At 38.3% G+C, this 18,342-nt stretch overlaps 1 protein-coding gene and 2 long non-coding RNA genes across 8 annotated transcripts; all 3 read right to left on the minus strand.

Annotated features, from left to right (window-relative positions):
- Window positions 1-364: 364 nt before the first annotated feature.
- Window positions 365-4,903, minus strand: LOC137575743 (uncharacterized). 2 transcript variants are annotated; one of them, XM_068288390.1, is made up of 5 exons: window positions 4,867-4,903; window positions 2,142-3,422; window positions 1,868-2,084; window positions 1,547-1,806; window positions 365-1,486 (listed from the first exon to the last, which is right to left on the minus strand). In XM_068288390.1, exons 2-5 carry the CDS (start codon window positions 3,416-3,418, stop codon window positions 466-468), a joined length of 2,775 nt encoding a protein of 924 aa, XP_068144491.1. In that variant the 5' UTR covers window positions 3,419-3,422; window positions 4,867-4,903; the 3' UTR covers window positions 365-465. The 2 variants fall into 2 exon arrangements, with proteins under 2 accessions (XP_068144491.1, XP_068144490.1); XM_068288389.1 differs by lacking the exon at window positions 4,867-4,903 and adding an exon at window positions 4,540-4,824.
- Window positions 4,904-11,864: 6,961 nt separating this feature from the next.
- LOC137576919 (uncharacterized) lies at window positions 11,865-12,344 on the minus strand. The gene is made up of 3 exons (XR_011032348.1): window positions 12,319-12,344; window positions 12,012-12,240; window positions 11,865-11,948 (listed from the first exon to the last, which is right to left on the minus strand). It is a non-coding gene; the product is annotated as an uncharacterized lncRNA (long non-coding RNA).
- A 2-nt stretch (window positions 12,345-12,346) lies between these two features.
- Window positions 12,347-18,048, minus strand: LOC137576918 (uncharacterized). 5 transcript variants are annotated; one of them, XR_011032345.1, is made up of 16 exons: window positions 17,865-18,048; window positions 17,518-17,783; window positions 17,143-17,415; window positions 16,899-17,026; window positions 16,663-16,843; window positions 16,356-16,584; window positions 15,686-16,276; window positions 15,432-15,589; window positions 15,085-15,350; window positions 14,710-14,982; window positions 14,466-14,593; window positions 14,230-14,410; window positions 13,923-14,151; window positions 12,999-13,843; window positions 12,652-12,917; window positions 12,347-12,549 (listed from the first exon to the last, which is right to left on the minus strand). It is a non-coding gene; the product is annotated as an uncharacterized lncRNA (long non-coding RNA). The 5 variants fall into 5 exon arrangements; XR_011032344.1 differs by having other exon boundaries at window positions 12,999-13,156; window positions 13,253-13,843; window positions 15,432-16,276; XR_011032343.1 differs by having other exon boundaries at window positions 15,432-16,276.
- Between the last annotated feature and the right edge of the window lie 294 nt (window positions 18,049-18,342).

The raw sequence follows: 18,342 nt of genomic DNA on the forward strand, positions 1-18,342 counted from the left end.
AATCAGCAGAAGTGGCTCCACAAAAACCTGAACAAAATTATACCTTTAAAAGATACATATTGGAAAAATACACATTCGTTTTCATATTTAGTTTTTAAATTATCCAAAACAAGAACTTGTTAGCGCCGAACTATTTTTAAAATGCTCACTGACAAAAGCTGCCGTTATGAAAAACTACCCAGTGCTAAGGTCTGAGTCCAACTCCTAAGGTCTCCCTTTGGACTATTACTCGACCCTTAGGACTCAGTGGTGCCAACTTCTTTCATTATCGGTTCGACGTTGGCACCATTTGTTTGACTCGTTGGTTCGACGTTGGCAGTACTGATGGTCGATGAGGCGCCAAGTTTAAAATAAGTTTATAAAATTGTCTTTTTTAAATTTTTTGTGTGCTTAAATAAATATATAAAAATGTTTTGTGTTGAATTTAACAAATGGAAATAATATGTGAGGGAGAGTGAGAACGACTTAGAATAGAGTTTCTCGCATGGGCTTGCGGACCTGCTCCTCCGCATCACTGGAAGACAAACTGCCACTGGCTGCTGCGAAGCTACCGCTCACCCGGCGACTGGCCGAGTTCTTGCGCTTCTTACGCTTGCCACGCTCCAAGTCCTGCTCCTTATCCGATGTGGAGATATTTGATCGATTCTCATCAGGTAATGATGTCAGTTCGGGTTCCAAATCCAGCTGCTGAAAGTCGCTGGCAATAGTCGAGGAGGAGCCTTCTTTGGTTTGCTGTTTCTTGGTCGACCCAAAGTAATCCTCTACAGCGGGTTCCAGTTCTTTGGCGGTATACACCTGAGCTGTGGTCACCTGGAACGGTAAAGCTGCCTGTGCAGGCATACCAATTGGCGTCTTTGGCTTACGCTTGGCAAATGGACTGCGGCCAGGGCCTACGTTAACTTCCTCGTACTCATTATCCGTAAGGAATTCCACACTATCAGCTATCATATTGACTCTCTTAAAGGGAGGAATTTCGGCTATCTTTGGCTTTCTCTTTGTATACGGACTATTCTCGTAGCTCTGGAAATTGCCAATTTGTTCGGCACTCTGTAAATTCTGCGACTTCAGATGGGCCGGAGGGAAACGTGACTCCTCGATGCTGAAGCGACGACTGCCCGACTGATTGGTGTAACCCACATAGCCAGTACGCCTTTGATTTCGTCCATGTGGAGCAGTACGTTCCTTGTCTCGGTTCGAAAGCATTTCCACGCTGCGGAATCTCTGACGATTATCCAATTGCAGATCATCGTTCTCCTGCTCCGAATGAGAATTCTCTCCATCCGCTTGGGTTTGCGAGCGTCGCAGCTTACGTGAACGTGGTCTATCGTTTCCCAAGAGATCGCCCATGGACTTGGCCGGACGCACCAGTTTGGGCATTCTCAAGGCATCCTCGTAAGAGGGCAACAAGCTTTCCTGTTGAGGCTCTTGGGCAATGTGCATTGTCGATGAGGTCTCCTCCTGCAACATGCGTTCGTTAATGTCGCGTCTGCAAGAAGTCAAACTAGAATTTCATCATTGGAAATGGATTAAATATTCTTTCACTTACATGCGCCGAGCTTCGGCATGATTATCCGCATATTCTCGATGATCTTGACGGCGCTTACGTTTACGTAGAAACTTCTGCATGCAGGCATAGGCCAATATCAGTCCAGCAATTACCAAAAGTGTTACCATAATGGTGGACCAAACCTTTTCCCCATTACCACCCTTTGATCTGGCCATCCATTCATCTATGCAGGCATGATCCCATAATTTCCCATAGTATGGAGCAGGTGAAGCGCAACGCAGATGATGTTTGTCTCTGATCTGTGGGGGAAACAGTCTCTTAAAGTCATCTCAAACAATTATTCCAACCAATACGACAAACCTTTGCTGGCTTGATCGTGATGAAATCATAGAATTCCACAAATTCAGGACTCTGGCAATCGCATATCCAAGGATTATCACCCAGCCAGAGTTGGTCTAGATATTTATTAGAACGGAAATATTCCGGATCAATGGGATTCGTCAAGCGATTTCCATTCAAATGCAAATCGGCCAATTCGGGAAAATCTCGAAAAGTATTATTTCGTATTGTTGAGAGTCTGCAAGAAAGTGTTACAAAAATATGATTCCAAACAAAGTTGAGAGATCTTTACTACCTGCAATTGCCTAGATTCAATGACTGCAATGTTTCCGAACGCATTAGATTGGGGATATCGCTGATTAGATTGTGAGATAAATCCAATTTCTGTATGGCCGATAAACTGGTCAGACTGGAGCTATCGATGGATGTTATTTCACACCAACTCATATTGATTACCCTCACCGAATTCGATACGATTCTGGTGAACTTCTGAATGACATTGCGACTTAAATTGAGTTCAACCAAAACATCATTATTCCGTATAACATTTCGATCCAGTCGAGCAATCTCGTTGTAAGCCAAATTCAATTGTTTTAGACGTTTCAAATTGGCAAAGGCATCACTGCCGATTTGTCGTAAGAAATTCTCTGATAGATTAACCACCTCCAACAAAGTATTATTCTGAAAGGTATAAGCATCCACAGAGCGAAAAAGGTTACCACTTAAATCCACCTCGCTTAACAGGGGCAAGCCGCTTAGGTCAATCTGATTCATATTGCAGTGGGAAGCCTCCAATTTGCGCAACTCGTAGGCCATAATTAGATCCCCATCTTCGGAGCCAAATTGCAGTTCCGTGTTCCTAGACAAATTCAGGGCCTCCAGATTGGGCAGAGCCTCAATAAAATGCGATGACAGTATCTGAACACTGCAATTGCTGAGATCAAGAGTCCTCAGACTTCTAGAGGGCAAGGCAGCCAATTGTACGAGTTTGTTATTGGCCAGAGAAAGACGTTCCAAATTTGGCAATTGATTTACCAACTGATCACCGCCCATCGAATTGATGCCACAATTGGCCAACTCCAATTCACTCAGCGATTGACTCTTCAGTTGCTGTGGAGCTTCCTCATTGCCAAAGCTACCAAAGTGATTGCCACTTAGGCTCAGACGCTTCAGACTGGGAGCATTCACAAAGGCCTCGTTGGGGTTGAGATCAGACCAGCTGGTGATCGAGTTATTGGCCAGCAGCAAGGTGCGCAATGAGGTGAAACCAATGAGACTTCGGGTATCCAAAAATGAAATCTCATTGTCCGACAAGTCCAAGTAGATGAGCGCATCAATATCTGCATATTGGGTGGGAAACTCGAGAAATCCATTGCCCGACAAATCCAAATGCTCAATCGGTATGTTATTATCGAACAATGGATAAGTCTTCAAACCACGCCCTGAGCAATTCGCATAGAGACTGTCCACCACCCAAGTGCATTTGCATGGCCATGGGCAGTCGATGGCCAAGATGCCAGACCCAAGACCCAGCAGCAGGAGTAGCCCTGACCAGATCACATTGGGCAGCATTACTCTGCAAATCAAAGTATGAGGAAAATTACAAAATTAATCCAAGCAAAAAGGGTTGACTTTGTTATCTAATCTATCTTATTAAATCCCTATCGTTTATTGACTCATTTTATAATCTCTCCCAATAGAAAGAAAACGCATTTTGCTATCTCAAGACGTCTTCGTTGTTGTAATCTGGAGACAAACAATATATAAGGAAACTTAGATCTTTTTCTCTAAAGATCTTAATTAACTTTGGCGAACAAATAGTCATGATGTTTTTTAAAAAAAGTATTCACTTTGAAACGTTACAAGTTATTTTTGAAAACAAAGCTCAAAAAAATGCTTAGAAATAGATAAGATAATCTAACTAAGGGTTAGGCCAGATTATTTTGCTTATTTATGGTAATCTTAAATATAAAATCAGTTACTCATTAGTTAGTAATTAAAATAAAAGGAATTAACGAAGGAACCTTTACTTAAGTCCCCAAACAAACTTCATTCAAAAGATCAATTCAACTCAAAAAGGGGAGGTTAAGGCCCATTCACAATTTTTGTTGTGTTTGGTTAAGAAGAAAAGACGTAAAAAAAAAACTGATCGCCCATGAATGGGTTGCTATCTCTAGACTCTAGACCCAGCGAGAGGTCATAAACGTGTGAGTTTTTAGGTGAGGAATAGGCAAATAAGCTCAAAGGGGTCGAAAATACGACAACGGAAATTCCATAGAAAAAAGACACAAATTCGCAAATAAAAAGACTTGAAACTCGCTGAACTTTAGTAGCAATTTTATATGCTTTTAGTTATAAATTTTATGTCTTAGTTTCCATTCCAAATCGATGACTAAATCAACGTAAAATGTGCCATGGGAGTTTCCGATTGCGAAAGAGAGAGAGAGAGAGAGAGAGAGAGAGAGAGTAGGTGGCAGAACCAAACATTCATAGAGATTATTTTATTTTTATTGATCACCGATTGGCAAGGGCATTTTAAAACCCTAAAACCCTTTATAAAATTGTTATTTCTTTTCCTTTTTTTAGGGGTTTTTTTAATTGAACGCAATTTGAAATTGCGTCGAATTCAAGTGTAACCCGATTTATATATATATTTCTATATAGTATATAGTCTCTTCTGGCTGAATATTCACCTGTTCGTGTTGTTTATGTATAATGCACTGGCAAACCGCTTCTTATCTTATCAATTCCAACAAAAAAAAAAAAAAACTGGAACAACACACACACTGGCACACACACACACACGAGGTTGTAATTAACTTTGTAAGTCGTTTGAGTTATAGATTTCTAATGATTTTTTCTTAGCGAATTTTCATAGATGTAGCTGCCATTATGAGAGGATTTGCTACATTTTCCAATTGATTTCCATCAATTTTTCTATTTTCGTTCAATAGTTTCACGTTCAGCTGACGATTTAATACTGTTCGAGGGTTAGGAGCAATAAGAAAAAAATTACTCACCTGCTTGCTATGAACACTGAGCGACTCCCACAGATAAGATAGGCCGTCAGATAAGCCCCTGTCAGTGTTGGTAAACAAACGAAAAAAGAGATAACCCTAACCGATTGTCTAGCCCTAAAGAAAAATACCAAAATACCCGTAAAAAAGAAACTAATGTAGCAACACTTAGCCGAACCTTTCAATGAAACCCAAGCCAAAAAAAAAAGGCTAAGAAACTTTCACACTTTGCAGTAAGCTGACAAATGTGCGGTAGGGGGGTGGATGAGGGTGTGGGGCGGCTGGGGTAAAACGAAGTTGTTCATCCTTGACGTATTTAACATTGAATCGTTTTGTCATATGATAAAGTGCAGCTGCAACAACTGCAACAAATTACAAGGACGAGCAGCAAAAACGACTGATAGGGCATTAAAATTACCCATTCCCCCAAAACTGCAACCCAAAAACGAGGGGCAAGAGTGGCGGGGGAGGGCGGAACAAACCAGACGACATCTCTAAACTAACCGGATTTATTGTAATGAAGCGTGCGCAAAACAGAAACGACGACTACGACGACGCTTTTTCGCCTTCAGACAGACACACACACACACACAGCAGAGCGATAAAGATGCAGTGGGAAATAAAAAAAAGAAGGAAAATTATTTTAAAACGAAAATCAACAACAACCACAACAACGGCAATAGAAGCAAAACTGACGTGTTGACAGCAGCATATTTGTTCAGAGGGGGTTGGGAAGGGAAGGGAAGGGAATGGGAAAAGGTACGGAACAGGAAGCTTTAGAATGAAGGAAAAGACGAGAAACGATTACAGAAGGCATCACAACTTTCGAATACTCTATAATTATTTGATTTTTCCTTTAACAATCTTCTTTTGAAAAGAATCAAAGACTTGGACCCTTTCTTAAGTCGGAAAATTAGATCCTTTCCCATCCCCATTTTCCAACAATCTGAGGTTTGAGGTGTAAACGTGGAACAAAAGATATCAGTCATTACTAATACTTCTTTGAGTTTCTTTGCATTCTAAATTATTTCAGAAAGTTCTTCTAAACTTAACAACTATCAAAAGCTGTTAGGGTATTTATGTGTGTGTTATTTCGATTCACTTTTTAAATGAGTGGCAACCGATGAAAAAAAAAAAAAAATCATATCAAAGTTTATGCTCTTTGCCCTCAAACAGTGTCTCAAAACATCGAAGTGGAATATGCATGAAGTCAGCGTAATGCCAAGACCCTGATAAGCTCAGCCAGGATGTTGCCCCCCCACCAAAAAAAGAAAACTTCTCACTATTGAATGTGGTCGGTCGCCTGGTTCCCGGACAAAGCCATTGTCTGTCATCCAGGCAGTCAGTCAGCCCGAAATACAAATTCAAATTCAGAAATCTGTTGCCCAGAGTCACGCGGATAACTGCACAGATAATGAGCAAGTATGAGTCTCTCTCTCTCTCTCTCTCTCTCTCTCTCTCTCTCTGTGTGTGTGTGTGTGTCCTTGCCGTTTTAATGAAGCGCAACGGCTTTGTTGCCGAGACGCCACTGACGTCTCTCCGCATCCTCCCCGTTCCTTTTCATCAATCGTTCTGGCCCATCCAGTGGGATAATTAGCAGACGCCTCGATGCAAAGTCAGTCCTGGCGTTTGGGAATTTGCACAGTTGAAATCACAAGTTAATGCCGCAAAGGTCCTTTTCGTTCCTCCGTGGCGTTTTTGTATGCTTTTGTTAATGGATTGATTTTGAATTTTCTCTCATCTAATCTGGGTGAGGGTTTTTTTTGTCGACTTGATTTTTGAAGCATTTTCTTGCAACTTTCTTCGTCATTTTTCGCGCTTAACCAAAGAGGAATAAAAAGAAATAAAAAAGAAGTGCTTTTTATTTATTTTTGCGGCACTTACTTACCCACAAGAATCAGGAGCAGGACGAGGCCGAAAAAAGTTTCTGAATGACAGCTGGCGGACTCCGCACCAGATAAGCGTGTCCAGAAGATGCCACAGGCAGGCAAAGGAAACTGAACAAGTTGGAAATAATGATAAAAAAAAAAAAAAAAACTGAAGAAGAAGCCAAAACTCACTTCAGGTATCAAAAAGCGGAAGTCCAGTTTCAGAGTGTGCAAAGAGCGAAAAGCTAGCTTAGCATTTCCTTTTGCAGATGTCATAAAGATATGTACCCCCCCTGCTGCCCTTTGCCCTCCGCCCGCATTTCCAGTTACCATTCTGGGTAATGTGGCATCTTCTAATCACACACACACACACACATACAAAATGCTGCAAACGAGCTTCTCATTCGTATGATTTTGATTATTTTTATGGTTTAACGCCTGCAGATTTCATTTTTATGGCCCAAAAATGAGATGAGGAAGAAAAAAAAAAACAATTTGCTTCTATCTGCAGGACGATATGTCACATAAACATAAAGAGAATAGGACGAAATGTCCTTGGTATGAGGCAAGCAAATGATACTGGATGAAATGAAATGGGGCGTTGGACTGACTTGAATTGGAGTGGGTTGGTTTTGGGGTTTTGGAACTTTAATTTGCATACTCATGGATGATCAAAAAGGCAAACACATCTCTTGAAGCATTTTCATCTTTCTTTTTGGCCAATTATATTTATTATTCATTCAATTCAGCAAGAGAAAAACTCTGATAGATAGAGAGAGATAGAGAGAGAGAGAGACAAAGCCCAAAAGGCATTTTCATTTCGAGGAAAATCAAAATCAAAATGCTGCAAATGCTTTCGAGCATAAAATATCTTAAATAGCAATAAATTTCGATTTTTGTCCACTTAAATGCTTTATGAATTATAAGCTTAAGACGAACATTGGAAGACGTTGAATGAGTGGGAAATAAGAGTGTGGTGGGGGTGGGGGTGGGGGTAGGGGTAGGGTAGTTAACAACCCCCACATTTACCACATACCTTACCACATAACCAATTCAGTTGGCCTCCTTTGACAGTGCACCTTGAGCATTTTCCGAGAAAAGTTTTCTTCTTAAGCGAAAAATGCCAGCCAGTCACTGATAGCAATCCCCCAACTCTAGCTGCTCCTCCTCCACCTCCAGGGGGTGCCTGCCTGCCTGCCTGCCTGGTTAAGAAGGGAATTGGAGTTGAATGAAGGTATGGTTGGGGGGCCAAAAGAGATTTAAACGGTGGCACATTCTGCTGGCAAACATTTTTAAGACTTTCCACCTCCGCCTCCATTTTCATCTCCTTCCAGAATCTTGTATTTTCTCTGCAAGCCTTTCGCCAGGCCACAAAATGCCATAAATCAATTCGTATTAGTTTTATGAAATTTATACCTGCGGCGTTATGGCTCACTCCTTGTAGTAGAATGAGGCCAACTGAAGGCGGGATGATGTCGCCTTTAATAAGCAAATCTGTTTCAAAAGTCTATTCTTTAGGTTTTTTATTTGTTGTAGTCCATGCATCAGCAGAAAATTTCATACTTTTGCTCATTGTTAGATTTTCAATTAAAATTGCCTGCAATAAAGGAAAACAACTATATCTATCGGTGAGATTGGAAAGTTGCAATATTTCCTAATTACGTGACAGCATTTTGTTGCTGTTTCTTTCTTGGGATCCTCAATATCCTTAAACTGAACGTTCGAAAGTATGCTAAGCTTTTTAAAGTGTCTCTTACGGCCAAAAAAGGAATTGTACATGGTGCAAGGCACTTCCATTGGATATTATTATAGGTAATTGTTTTATTTTACCTTCTTTCACGTTAAATTAAAAGAATAATTAAATAAAAAGGTTTCCATTTCATTTTAAGTACTGTCTTACAACTCCCAAAATTATTACATTTCGAAATAAATGAATTTTGTTTCACAAAATTTCGATTCTCCCACACATAAGGAATGAGGATAAAATTTCCAGTTAGTTCATTTTTATACCATGCATATTCATTTTGTGTGCTTGAACATAAATCTCGGTCTATACATATTTCATTTCATATTCATTTCTTGGCTATAAAATGTCTGATCTCTGTGCCTTTTCTTTTTCTTTGTGTTTTTTTTCGGCAACTTTTTGAATTATCGCCTGACATTGGGATTATGATTTCTTCTCCTTTAAGTTTTATTTTTTCTTTCTCCTCCTGCAATGAGTCCTTGTCTTTTACTGCCTGTGGTTCATTTCTGTCTCAGTGCCTGGTCAGTGCGGAGACTCCACACCTTGGCTTAACCTCCCTGGGGGGTAATTCACAGTTTTTGGCCATAATTATTATCATCGTAAATTATGCGGCAAAGGCAAAAAGTTTTCATCTTACTGGATTTTATGAAAATGAATTGAGATTGAGCTCAGTCAGAGCTATTTACTACTCTACTGCTAAATGTGAAATGTGAATTTACAATTGATTTAAATAGTCGCACAACGAATGAAACAGTAAATCAAAGTGGGCCAACAATCTAACTGCTGGAATCTTCCCCTGCCCCCCAGAAGGCTCACTTCTTCTCTATGCTCTGGAGAAATTTTAGGCAATAATCTGCAGGAGAAAGCCGAGTGTCATAAATAATAATTAAACAACTCGCGTTGTTAAGTCTTTTTATTACGCGCTCCACCTTCCCCTCCCCACCTCCCCAACCCAGCCAAAGACAACAAGGCAGCTGAATTCAAAGGCAGCGGGGTATGATAAGAAGAATGGAAATGGGAATGGGTAGGGCACGGCAAGGATAAGTTGGTCCCACAACAACGACCAGACAAGGGAAAGGGCTTAGTAGTAGCTAGCAGAGGGCTGAGGGTAGCATGTGCGATATATGGACGCAAAATTTTCCACATGAGCCAGCAAACGGAGGGCAAATGGGAATGGGAGTGGTTGAGCAGCAGGTGGAGGAGGCAAATGCAAGCTAGTCAGTTAGCCTCCTAGTCAGGTGGCCCTTTCCCTTTGGAAGGAAGGAAGGATGCTAAGACGTAATTAAGAAAATAAATAATAATCGCCCAATGCAGCAGCAGCAGCAGCCACCATGAGAAAAGGACTGAGAGAAAGCCGTTAGTGTCTGTGTCAGTTTTTGGCTCTTTTGACTTAAGCCCATGTTGTCATATTCGCAATAGAATATCCCTTGGTCCCTGTCCCTTTTTGGGCATTTTCGGGAGGGCTTGGGAGCTCAGCCTCTTACGTCCTCTTGCTAAACAAGAATTATTATCATTTGATGGTCGAAAGAAGGCAAAAAGGTTTAATGGTGTCCTAAGAGTACGTGTAGTTATTTTTTCTCGGCTCCCCCCGCAGAACTAAAGTCCTAAGTCAACTTCTGTGTCGAGTGAGATAAAGCTTGACTAAAGAATTGTCTTTTAATTGGTCAACTTAACAGATAAGTAGTAGTAACAAAACTCGAAATAGACAGAGATAGAATGTGCATAAAAATTTAATCCAATTTCTGCAAAGTGAAAATGAAAAATTTCTAACTTTTATACTGCAAATTCTCATTAACTAATTTGCGGGCCAAAGACAACAAAAACCTCACAATGAACAAGTGCCCTCTTTCTATGAAGATGTCTTCCACTTACCATCACCCTACCCTTCCCTTCCCTGTTCCGTCAAATCAAATGGTTGTGTAGTCGAATGTCACAAATCAAAGCGGAATTATTATTACTTATGACCATTTAATTGGACTTTGCGTTTATTCATTTGAGTTTCAGTTTCGTTACGGTCGTTTGTTTTGTGTTTTTCCCGTATTTTGTTTTTGTTTGCACAGTCAATTTGGCAAATGAATCGCCGGCAGGACCAAAGTAAACCAACAACCACCAGAACCAACCACTGTCAACTATTTGGCTCGCACGCTCATTAGTTTTATTGCCATATCAGTCAAAAGCCGCAAAACTATACACTACACCGAAAAACCCCATTCCTCTACTCGTTCTCCCTCCCTCTCCAGCATTATCATTGCAGACCACTCTCCCTCTCTCCTGCCAGCCTGTTGTATGTCCTTTTTGGCAAAGTTCCCTTTTGGCATTAATTTGCTGCCGAATGTCTCAGTTTCACTGCCTCCACCTCTCTCTCTCTCCCTCTCTGTCTATCTGTCTCTCTCTGTTTCACTCGCTTGGCCTCTTAATAAATTGACAATTATCCTCTTTCGGTGCAACATTTTGTTGCATTCAGATCTTGTTCTTGTTCTCTGGCATTTACTTGCCTTTTACAAGCATCACTTAATTATGATTGCATTACTCAGATTTATGTGGGTGAAAACTTTTAAGCGAGAGTGTGTGAGAGGAGAAGTGGGCAGGCTAACAAGCAAGATTTATTTCACAAAATTATGAAAAAGTTGGAAGAAAAACCCACAGAAAAGTGCGGTAGGTAGTTAATGTTAACTATGCAAATGCGTTTGTTTTTCCCCTTCTCCGCCTCTCTCTTTTGGGGCTGGCTTATGTACATTTACTTGCCTTCTCGCAAAAAAAGCAAACATTTTGTTGGTTGCTTGTTGTGGGCGTGGCTGAACACTCACTCGACTTGACTCATAACCACGAGGAGAAAAGCAAAACAGCCAACCACAGCCTGGTGCAAAATGCTAACAATTTTAATTAATGGATAAAGTTATTTCGGTATTCTGCACATCTCATCTACACAAGCTTTCCTCACTTCTCTGCCATCCCTTCCTCTCTCTTGGCACTTGAAACTCCTTGGCTGGAGGAAAGGAGAACTGTATGAAAAAGGAAAATTGTAAGGAAGAGATAAATTCTTTCGGAGTCCAGATGAAGGAGTCCTAAGAAAAGTAGCCTCTTCCTCTTGATTTGCTATAGAATGGAAATTATATTTAAATGAATTTGTTGTGAACTGCGAAAACCTGTAAGAAGTCCTTAAAAATGTTAAAATATGTTTAAGATCCGTTCAATCGATTGACTTCTGCTGCAAGCCATTCCCACAAAGAAATCTCAAATATTTGAAATAGATTTTTAGATTACATTTTATTTAAAATTTATTAAATTCTTTAAATCAAGTTGGCTGGTCAGATTGATACACAAATTTTGCAGATAATCCAATCCAGCGGACTTCAGTTAATGTGAATGTCGAATACATATGTAAGTTTTGGGGATTATAAAGATTAAGGAAAATTCAGAGCCAAGAGCCAATGATACCGCAATTAATTATTCTGCAGAATCATCCTCTTTTGCTGTAAGAAACAAACAAATTTCCAGTTACCAATAAATAATAAAAACTAAGCTAAGACACTTACCAGTTGTAAAGAAAATATCTTTTTGAAGGAAAACAATAAGAAAACGTAAGACCAAGAGTTCAGCCTACGTTGACATCAAAACTAAAACGTTTAAACGTTGCATATACAGGCGATTGGACAAGTTTTTCTTGATGGAAGCCGGATGGTAATGACAACAATAACGAAGATTATGGCAATAATAATAATTAAGGAAAATGAAAAAGAAACAACCACTATTCAATATGTTTCGCTGTAAGAAATTAAAAGAAAACTTGGACTTATTAACGGGTAATGAAAATTAAGAATCCTAGACCAACTAATGACTTACCAGTAAAAAAGAAAATAAGTTTTCCCTGGTGGGCAACAAAATAGTTATTATAAACCCACTAATCTGGTCACTAATAGTGGACTTCAGTCATTTTTCTTTATGCAATTCAGATATTTAGGAAAGGAAAGCCAAATTATTAATAAGGAAAATGAAAGCCAGCAATGTTCCACGGCGCTGTACATCAAAAGTTGTCTCTATCGTTGATCACATTTGATAGTACGAATTAGCATCCTGTAAGAAATTTAAACAAAGGAAATTGTATAAAATTCTGATTTACCTATGGGTAAATAATAATAAACTAAACATCTGAAACAAAAAAACTATGAAACTTACCAGTTGTGAACGAGGTCCTTCACAAAGAAATAACTTCTGGAAAAAGCTTATGTAACGTAAGACCAAGTTCAGCCTACGTTGACATCAAAACTAAAACGTTTTAGCGTTGCGTACACAGGAGATTGGACATGCTTTTCTTGTTGGAAGCCGGATGGTAATGACAACAATAACCAAGATTATGTTAATGTTAATGATGACGTTGAAATCTTATAATTATAAAGGAAAATGATGGTCGGGGACCGTGATATGGCGAACCAAAGGTTTTGCTGTAGGAAATTAAAATAAAATTTTGAATTACTAAGGGGTAAATAATAAAGTAAAGGTCTGAGACTAACTAATAGACTTACCAGTTGATGAATATTAAGGAAAATTTTCCCATATTTCAAGCACAGCTAGAAACGAGGCATTATCGAGCAATCCTGACCACGTGGCACAATTTGTGTTTCGTATCCGTTGCATCCACCGTTAACCGGACAATAGGGGACAACAGCACACAGTTCGTGAGCTACCGTAATTTAAAATTTGATTTGAATTATTTTCCAGGAGTGGGCAACATTTCCATGGAAGCTATTTCTTTAGAGATTTTCGTCATGTACTTTACCAACTTGATCACTGGAAGTCAATCATTGATATACGCAAAAAGCGCTTGTCCAAAAAGCGATACTTCCACGGAGTTTGTAAGTACCTACATACATATTTTGCATTTCAAGATTATGTATCCATTATGCTTCATTGCAGCTGACCAATTCTGATGAACTTGCTGACATCATTCTGGAGATCTTAATGCAAGTGCCCATACCCTTGAGGCGAAACATAGTGGCCATAGTGTCTGACAGGTTCCGGATGAACATTCGTACCCTGAGTATAGTGGAGGACATATGTCCTTACGTGCCACCTTCACACGTATTCGATGTGACACATTTGTTAAATTATTTCATAAATCAATTGGATATCTGCTGTGAAAACAATGTTCTTTTGCTGGTGGACACTGTATTCAAAAGAGAGGAATAGATGCGGATCCATTAATTACGACACGCTGGCTCTCTTCTGGGCCTTCGTAAACAGTATTAAGGAGACTTTGAAGAACATTTTCCAAGTCATTGATAAGGATGAGTTCGTTTTGACAAAACTTAACAGCGACCGGATGGAGCTCAAGGGGAAGTCATTTGTGAGTCATATGGCGGTCATGCCCCTAAAGATGTGTGCCGAAGGTGGTGGATTGCAAATTTTCACTTACCAATAAATAATAAAAACTAAGCTAAGACACTTACCAGTTGTAAAGAAAATATCTTTTTGAAGGAAAACAATAAGAAAACGTAAGACCAAGAGTTCAGCCTACGTTGACATCAAAACTAAAACGTTTAAACGTTGCATATACAGGCGATTGGACAAGTTTTTCTTGATGGAAGCCGGATGGTAATGACAACAATAACGAAGATTATGGCAATAATAATAATTAAGGAAAATGAAAAAGAAACAACCACTATTCAATATGTTTCGCTGTAAGAAATTAAAAGAAAACTTGGACTTATTAACGGGTAATGAAAATTAAGAATCCTAGACCAACTAATGACTTACCAGTAAAAAAGAAAATAAGTTTTCCCTTGTGGGCAACAAAATAATCATTATAAACCCACTCATCCGGTCAATAATAGTGGACTTCAGTCATTTTTCTTTATGCAATCCAGATATTAACGAAAGGAAAGCCAAATTTAACAATAAGATCTGTGATACCAGTTAACAGACCTAATATTATTTGCTGAAATAGTTTTATATGTAGATACATTTAAATTCTACACAATGGACAGACTTACGCATTGGAAAATAAATTTTGTTCCTGAAATGATTTAAGGAAAATGACATCTTGAAATCCTAGAAATGCGAGTTGCTAGGCATCAACTTGTTACAACTAAAACGGAAAACTAAAATCGGAGCAAAAATTCTTTTCCCCTTATTGGTACAAATTAGTAATTTGTATATTGTTTTGCAGTAGGAAATTTATACAAAATGTCCATTTACTTGAGAGTAAATGATACAAATTGTATGTAATAGACTTACCCGTTTGGAAAAAGGAAGTTAGACTTCTTGATAGGACTTTGTAATATTAAGGAAAACTTATTAATTTATTTTAGGTCAAGTCACAACGAGAGCTGGAATATCATATCCTGTGGGTATAACGGTTATCTAACAATACCAATGATGAAGATGATGATGATATAGACATTTATCTTAGTTATTAATAAGGAAAATGAAAGCCAGCAATGTTCCACGGCGCTGTACATCAAAAGTTGTCTCTATCGTTGATCACATTTGATAGTACGAATTAGCATCCTGTAAGAAATTTAAACAAAGGAAATTGTATAAAATTCTGATTTACCTATGGGTAAATAATAATAAACTAAACATCTGAAACAAAAAAACTATGAAACTTACCAGTTGTGAACGAGGTCCTTCACAAAGAAATAACTTCTGGAAAAAGCTTATGTAACGTAAGACCAAGTTCAGCCTACGTTGACATCAAAACTAAAACGTTTTAGCGTTGCGTACACAGGAGATTGGACATGCTTTTCTTGTTGGAAGCCGGATGGTAATGACAACAATAACCAAGATTATGTTAATGTTAATGATGACGTTGAAATCTTATAATTATAAAGGAAAATGATGGTCGGGGACCGTGATATGGCGAACCAAAGGTTTTGCTGTAGGAAATTAAAATAAAATTTTGAATTACTAAGGGGTAAATAATAAAGTAAAGGTCTGAGACTAACTAATAGACTTACCAGTTGATGAATATTAAGGAAAATTTTCCCATATTTCAAGCACAGCTAGAAACGAGGCATTATCGAGCAATCCTGACCACGTGGCACAATTTGTGTTTCGTATCCGTTGCATCCACCGTTAACCGGACAATAGGGGACAACAGCACACAGTTCGTGAGCTACCGTAATTTAAAATTTGATTTGAATTATTTTCCAGGAGTGGGCAACATTTCCATGGAAGCTATTTCTTTAGAGATTTTCGTCATGTACTTTACCAACTTGATCACTGGAAGTCAATCATTGATATACGCAAAAAGCGCTTGTCCAAAAAGCGATACTTCCACGGAGTTTGTAAGTACCTACATACATATTTTGCATTTCAAGATTATGTATCCATTATGCTTCATTGCAGCTGACCAATTCTGATGAACTTGCTGACATCATTCTGGAGATCTTAATGCAAGTGCCCATACCCTTGAGGCGAAACATAGTGGCCATAGTGTCTGACAGGTTCCGGATGAACATTCGTACCCTGAGTATAGTGGAGGACATATGTCCTTACGTGCCACCTTCACACGTATTCGATGTGACACATTTGTTAAATTATTTCATAAATCAATTGGATATCTGCTGTGAAAACAATGTTCTTTTGCTGGTGGACACTGTATTCAAAAGAGAGGAATAGATGCGGATCCATTAATTACGACACGCTGGCTCTCTTCTGGGCCTTCGTAAACAGTATTAAGGAGACTTTGAAGAACATTTTCCAAGTCATTGATAAGGATGAGTTCGTTTTGACAAAACTTAACAGCGACCGGATGGAGCTCAAGGGGAAGTCATTTGTGAGTCATATGGCGGTCATGCCCCTAAAGATGTGTGCCGAAGGTGGTGGATTGCAAATTTTCACTTACCAATAAATAATAAAAACTAAGCTAAGACACTTACCAGTTGTAAAGAAAATATCTTTTTGAAGGAAAACAATAAGAAAACGTAAGACCAAGAGTTCAGCCTACGTTGACATCAAAACTAAAACGTTTAAACGTTGCATATACAGGCGATTGGACAAGTTTTTCTTGATGGAAGCCGGATGGTAATGACAACAATAACGAAGATTATGGCAATAATAATAATTAAGGAAAATGAAAAAGAAACAACCACTATTCAATATGTTTCGCTGTAAGAAATTAAAAGAAAACTTGGACTTATTAACGGGTAATGAAAATTAAGAATCCTAGACCAACTAATGACTTACCAGTAAAAAAGAAAATAAGTTTTCCCTTGTGGGCAACAAAATAATCATTATAAACCCACTCATCCGGTCAATAATAGTGGACTTCAGTCATTTTTCTTTATGCAATCCAGATATTAACGAAAGGAAAGCCAAATTTAACAATAAGATCTGTGATACCAGTTAACAGACCTAATATTATTTGCTGAAATAGTTTTATATGTAGATACATTTAAATTCTACACAATGGACAGACTTACGCATTGGAAAATAAATTTTGTTCCTGAAATGATTTAAGGAAAATGACATCTTGAAATCCTAGAAATGCGAGTTGCTAGGCATCAACTTGTTACAACTAAAACGGAAAACTAAAATCGGAGCAAAAATTCTTTTCCCCTTATTGGTACAAATTAGTAATTTGTATATTGTTTTGCAGTAGGAAATTTATACAAAATGTCCATTTACTTGAGAGTAAATGATACAAATTGTATGTAATAGACTTACCCGTTTGGAAAAAGGAAGTTAGACTTCTTGATAGGACTTTGTAATATTAAGGAAAACTTATTAATTTATTTTAGGTCAAGTCACAACGAGAGCTGGAATATCATATCCTGTGGGTATAACGGTTATCTAACAATACCAATGATGAAGATGATGATGATATAGACATTTATCTTAGTTATTAATAAGGAAAATGAAAGCCAGCAATGTTCCACGGCGCTGTACATCAAAAGTTGTCTCTATCGTTGATCACATTTGATAGTACGAATTAGCATCCTGTAAGAAATTTAAACAAAGGAAATTGTATAAAATTCTGATTTACCTATGGGTAAATAATAATAAACTAAACATCTGAAACAAAAAAACTATGAAACTTACCAGTTGTGAACGAGGTCCTTCACAAAGAAATAACTTCTGGAAAAAGCTTATGTAACGTAAGACCAAGTTCAGCCTACGTTGACATCAAAACTAAAACGTTTTAGCGTTGCGTACACAGGAGATTGGACATGCTTTTCTTGTTGGAAGCCGGATGGTAATGACAACAATAACCAAGATTATGTTAATGTTAATGATGACGTTGAAATCTTATAATTATAAAGGAAAATGATGGTCGGGGACCGTGATATGGCGAACCAAAGGTTTTGCTGTAGGAAATTAAAATAAAATTTTGAATTACTAAGGGGTAAATAATAAAGTAAAGGTCTGAGACTAACTAATAGACTTACCAGTTGATGAATATTAAGGAAAATTTTCCCATATTTCAAGCACAGCTAGAAACGAGGCATTATCGAGCAATCCTGACCACGTGGCACAATTTGTGTTTCGTATCCGTTGCATCCACCGTTAACCGGACAATAGGGGACAACAGCACACAGATCCTAGCCATTGTCCTTGATGACTTAATCCATTCTGCTGTAAAATAAAACACACAAATTCATTTAGAAAATTATTAAAAAAAAAAAAAAAAAAAAAATGGACGAACACGTGTATATGTAGGTCCTTTTGAATAAAAAAAAAAAAAAAAAAATATTAGGAAACTTTCAACTTATTCACTCAAAAAATAAATTACACTTTTACTGAACTCACTTGACGACAACACTTTTGAACAACTGGGAGTAACTGAGGATTATTCGTTTCTGGTGCGCCTTTTATAGCGAATTGTCGGCCTACTAAGATTGAAATTAAGCAAGTCATATTTTTTGA

This window comes from Drosophila tropicalis, unplaced genomic scaffold (assembly GCF_018151085.1).
Source record: "Drosophila tropicalis isolate 14030-0801.00 unplaced genomic scaffold, ASM1815108v1 contig_593, whole genome shotgun sequence".
Taxonomy (NCBI): domain Eukaryota; kingdom Metazoa; phylum Arthropoda; class Insecta; order Diptera; family Drosophilidae; genus Drosophila; species Drosophila tropicalis.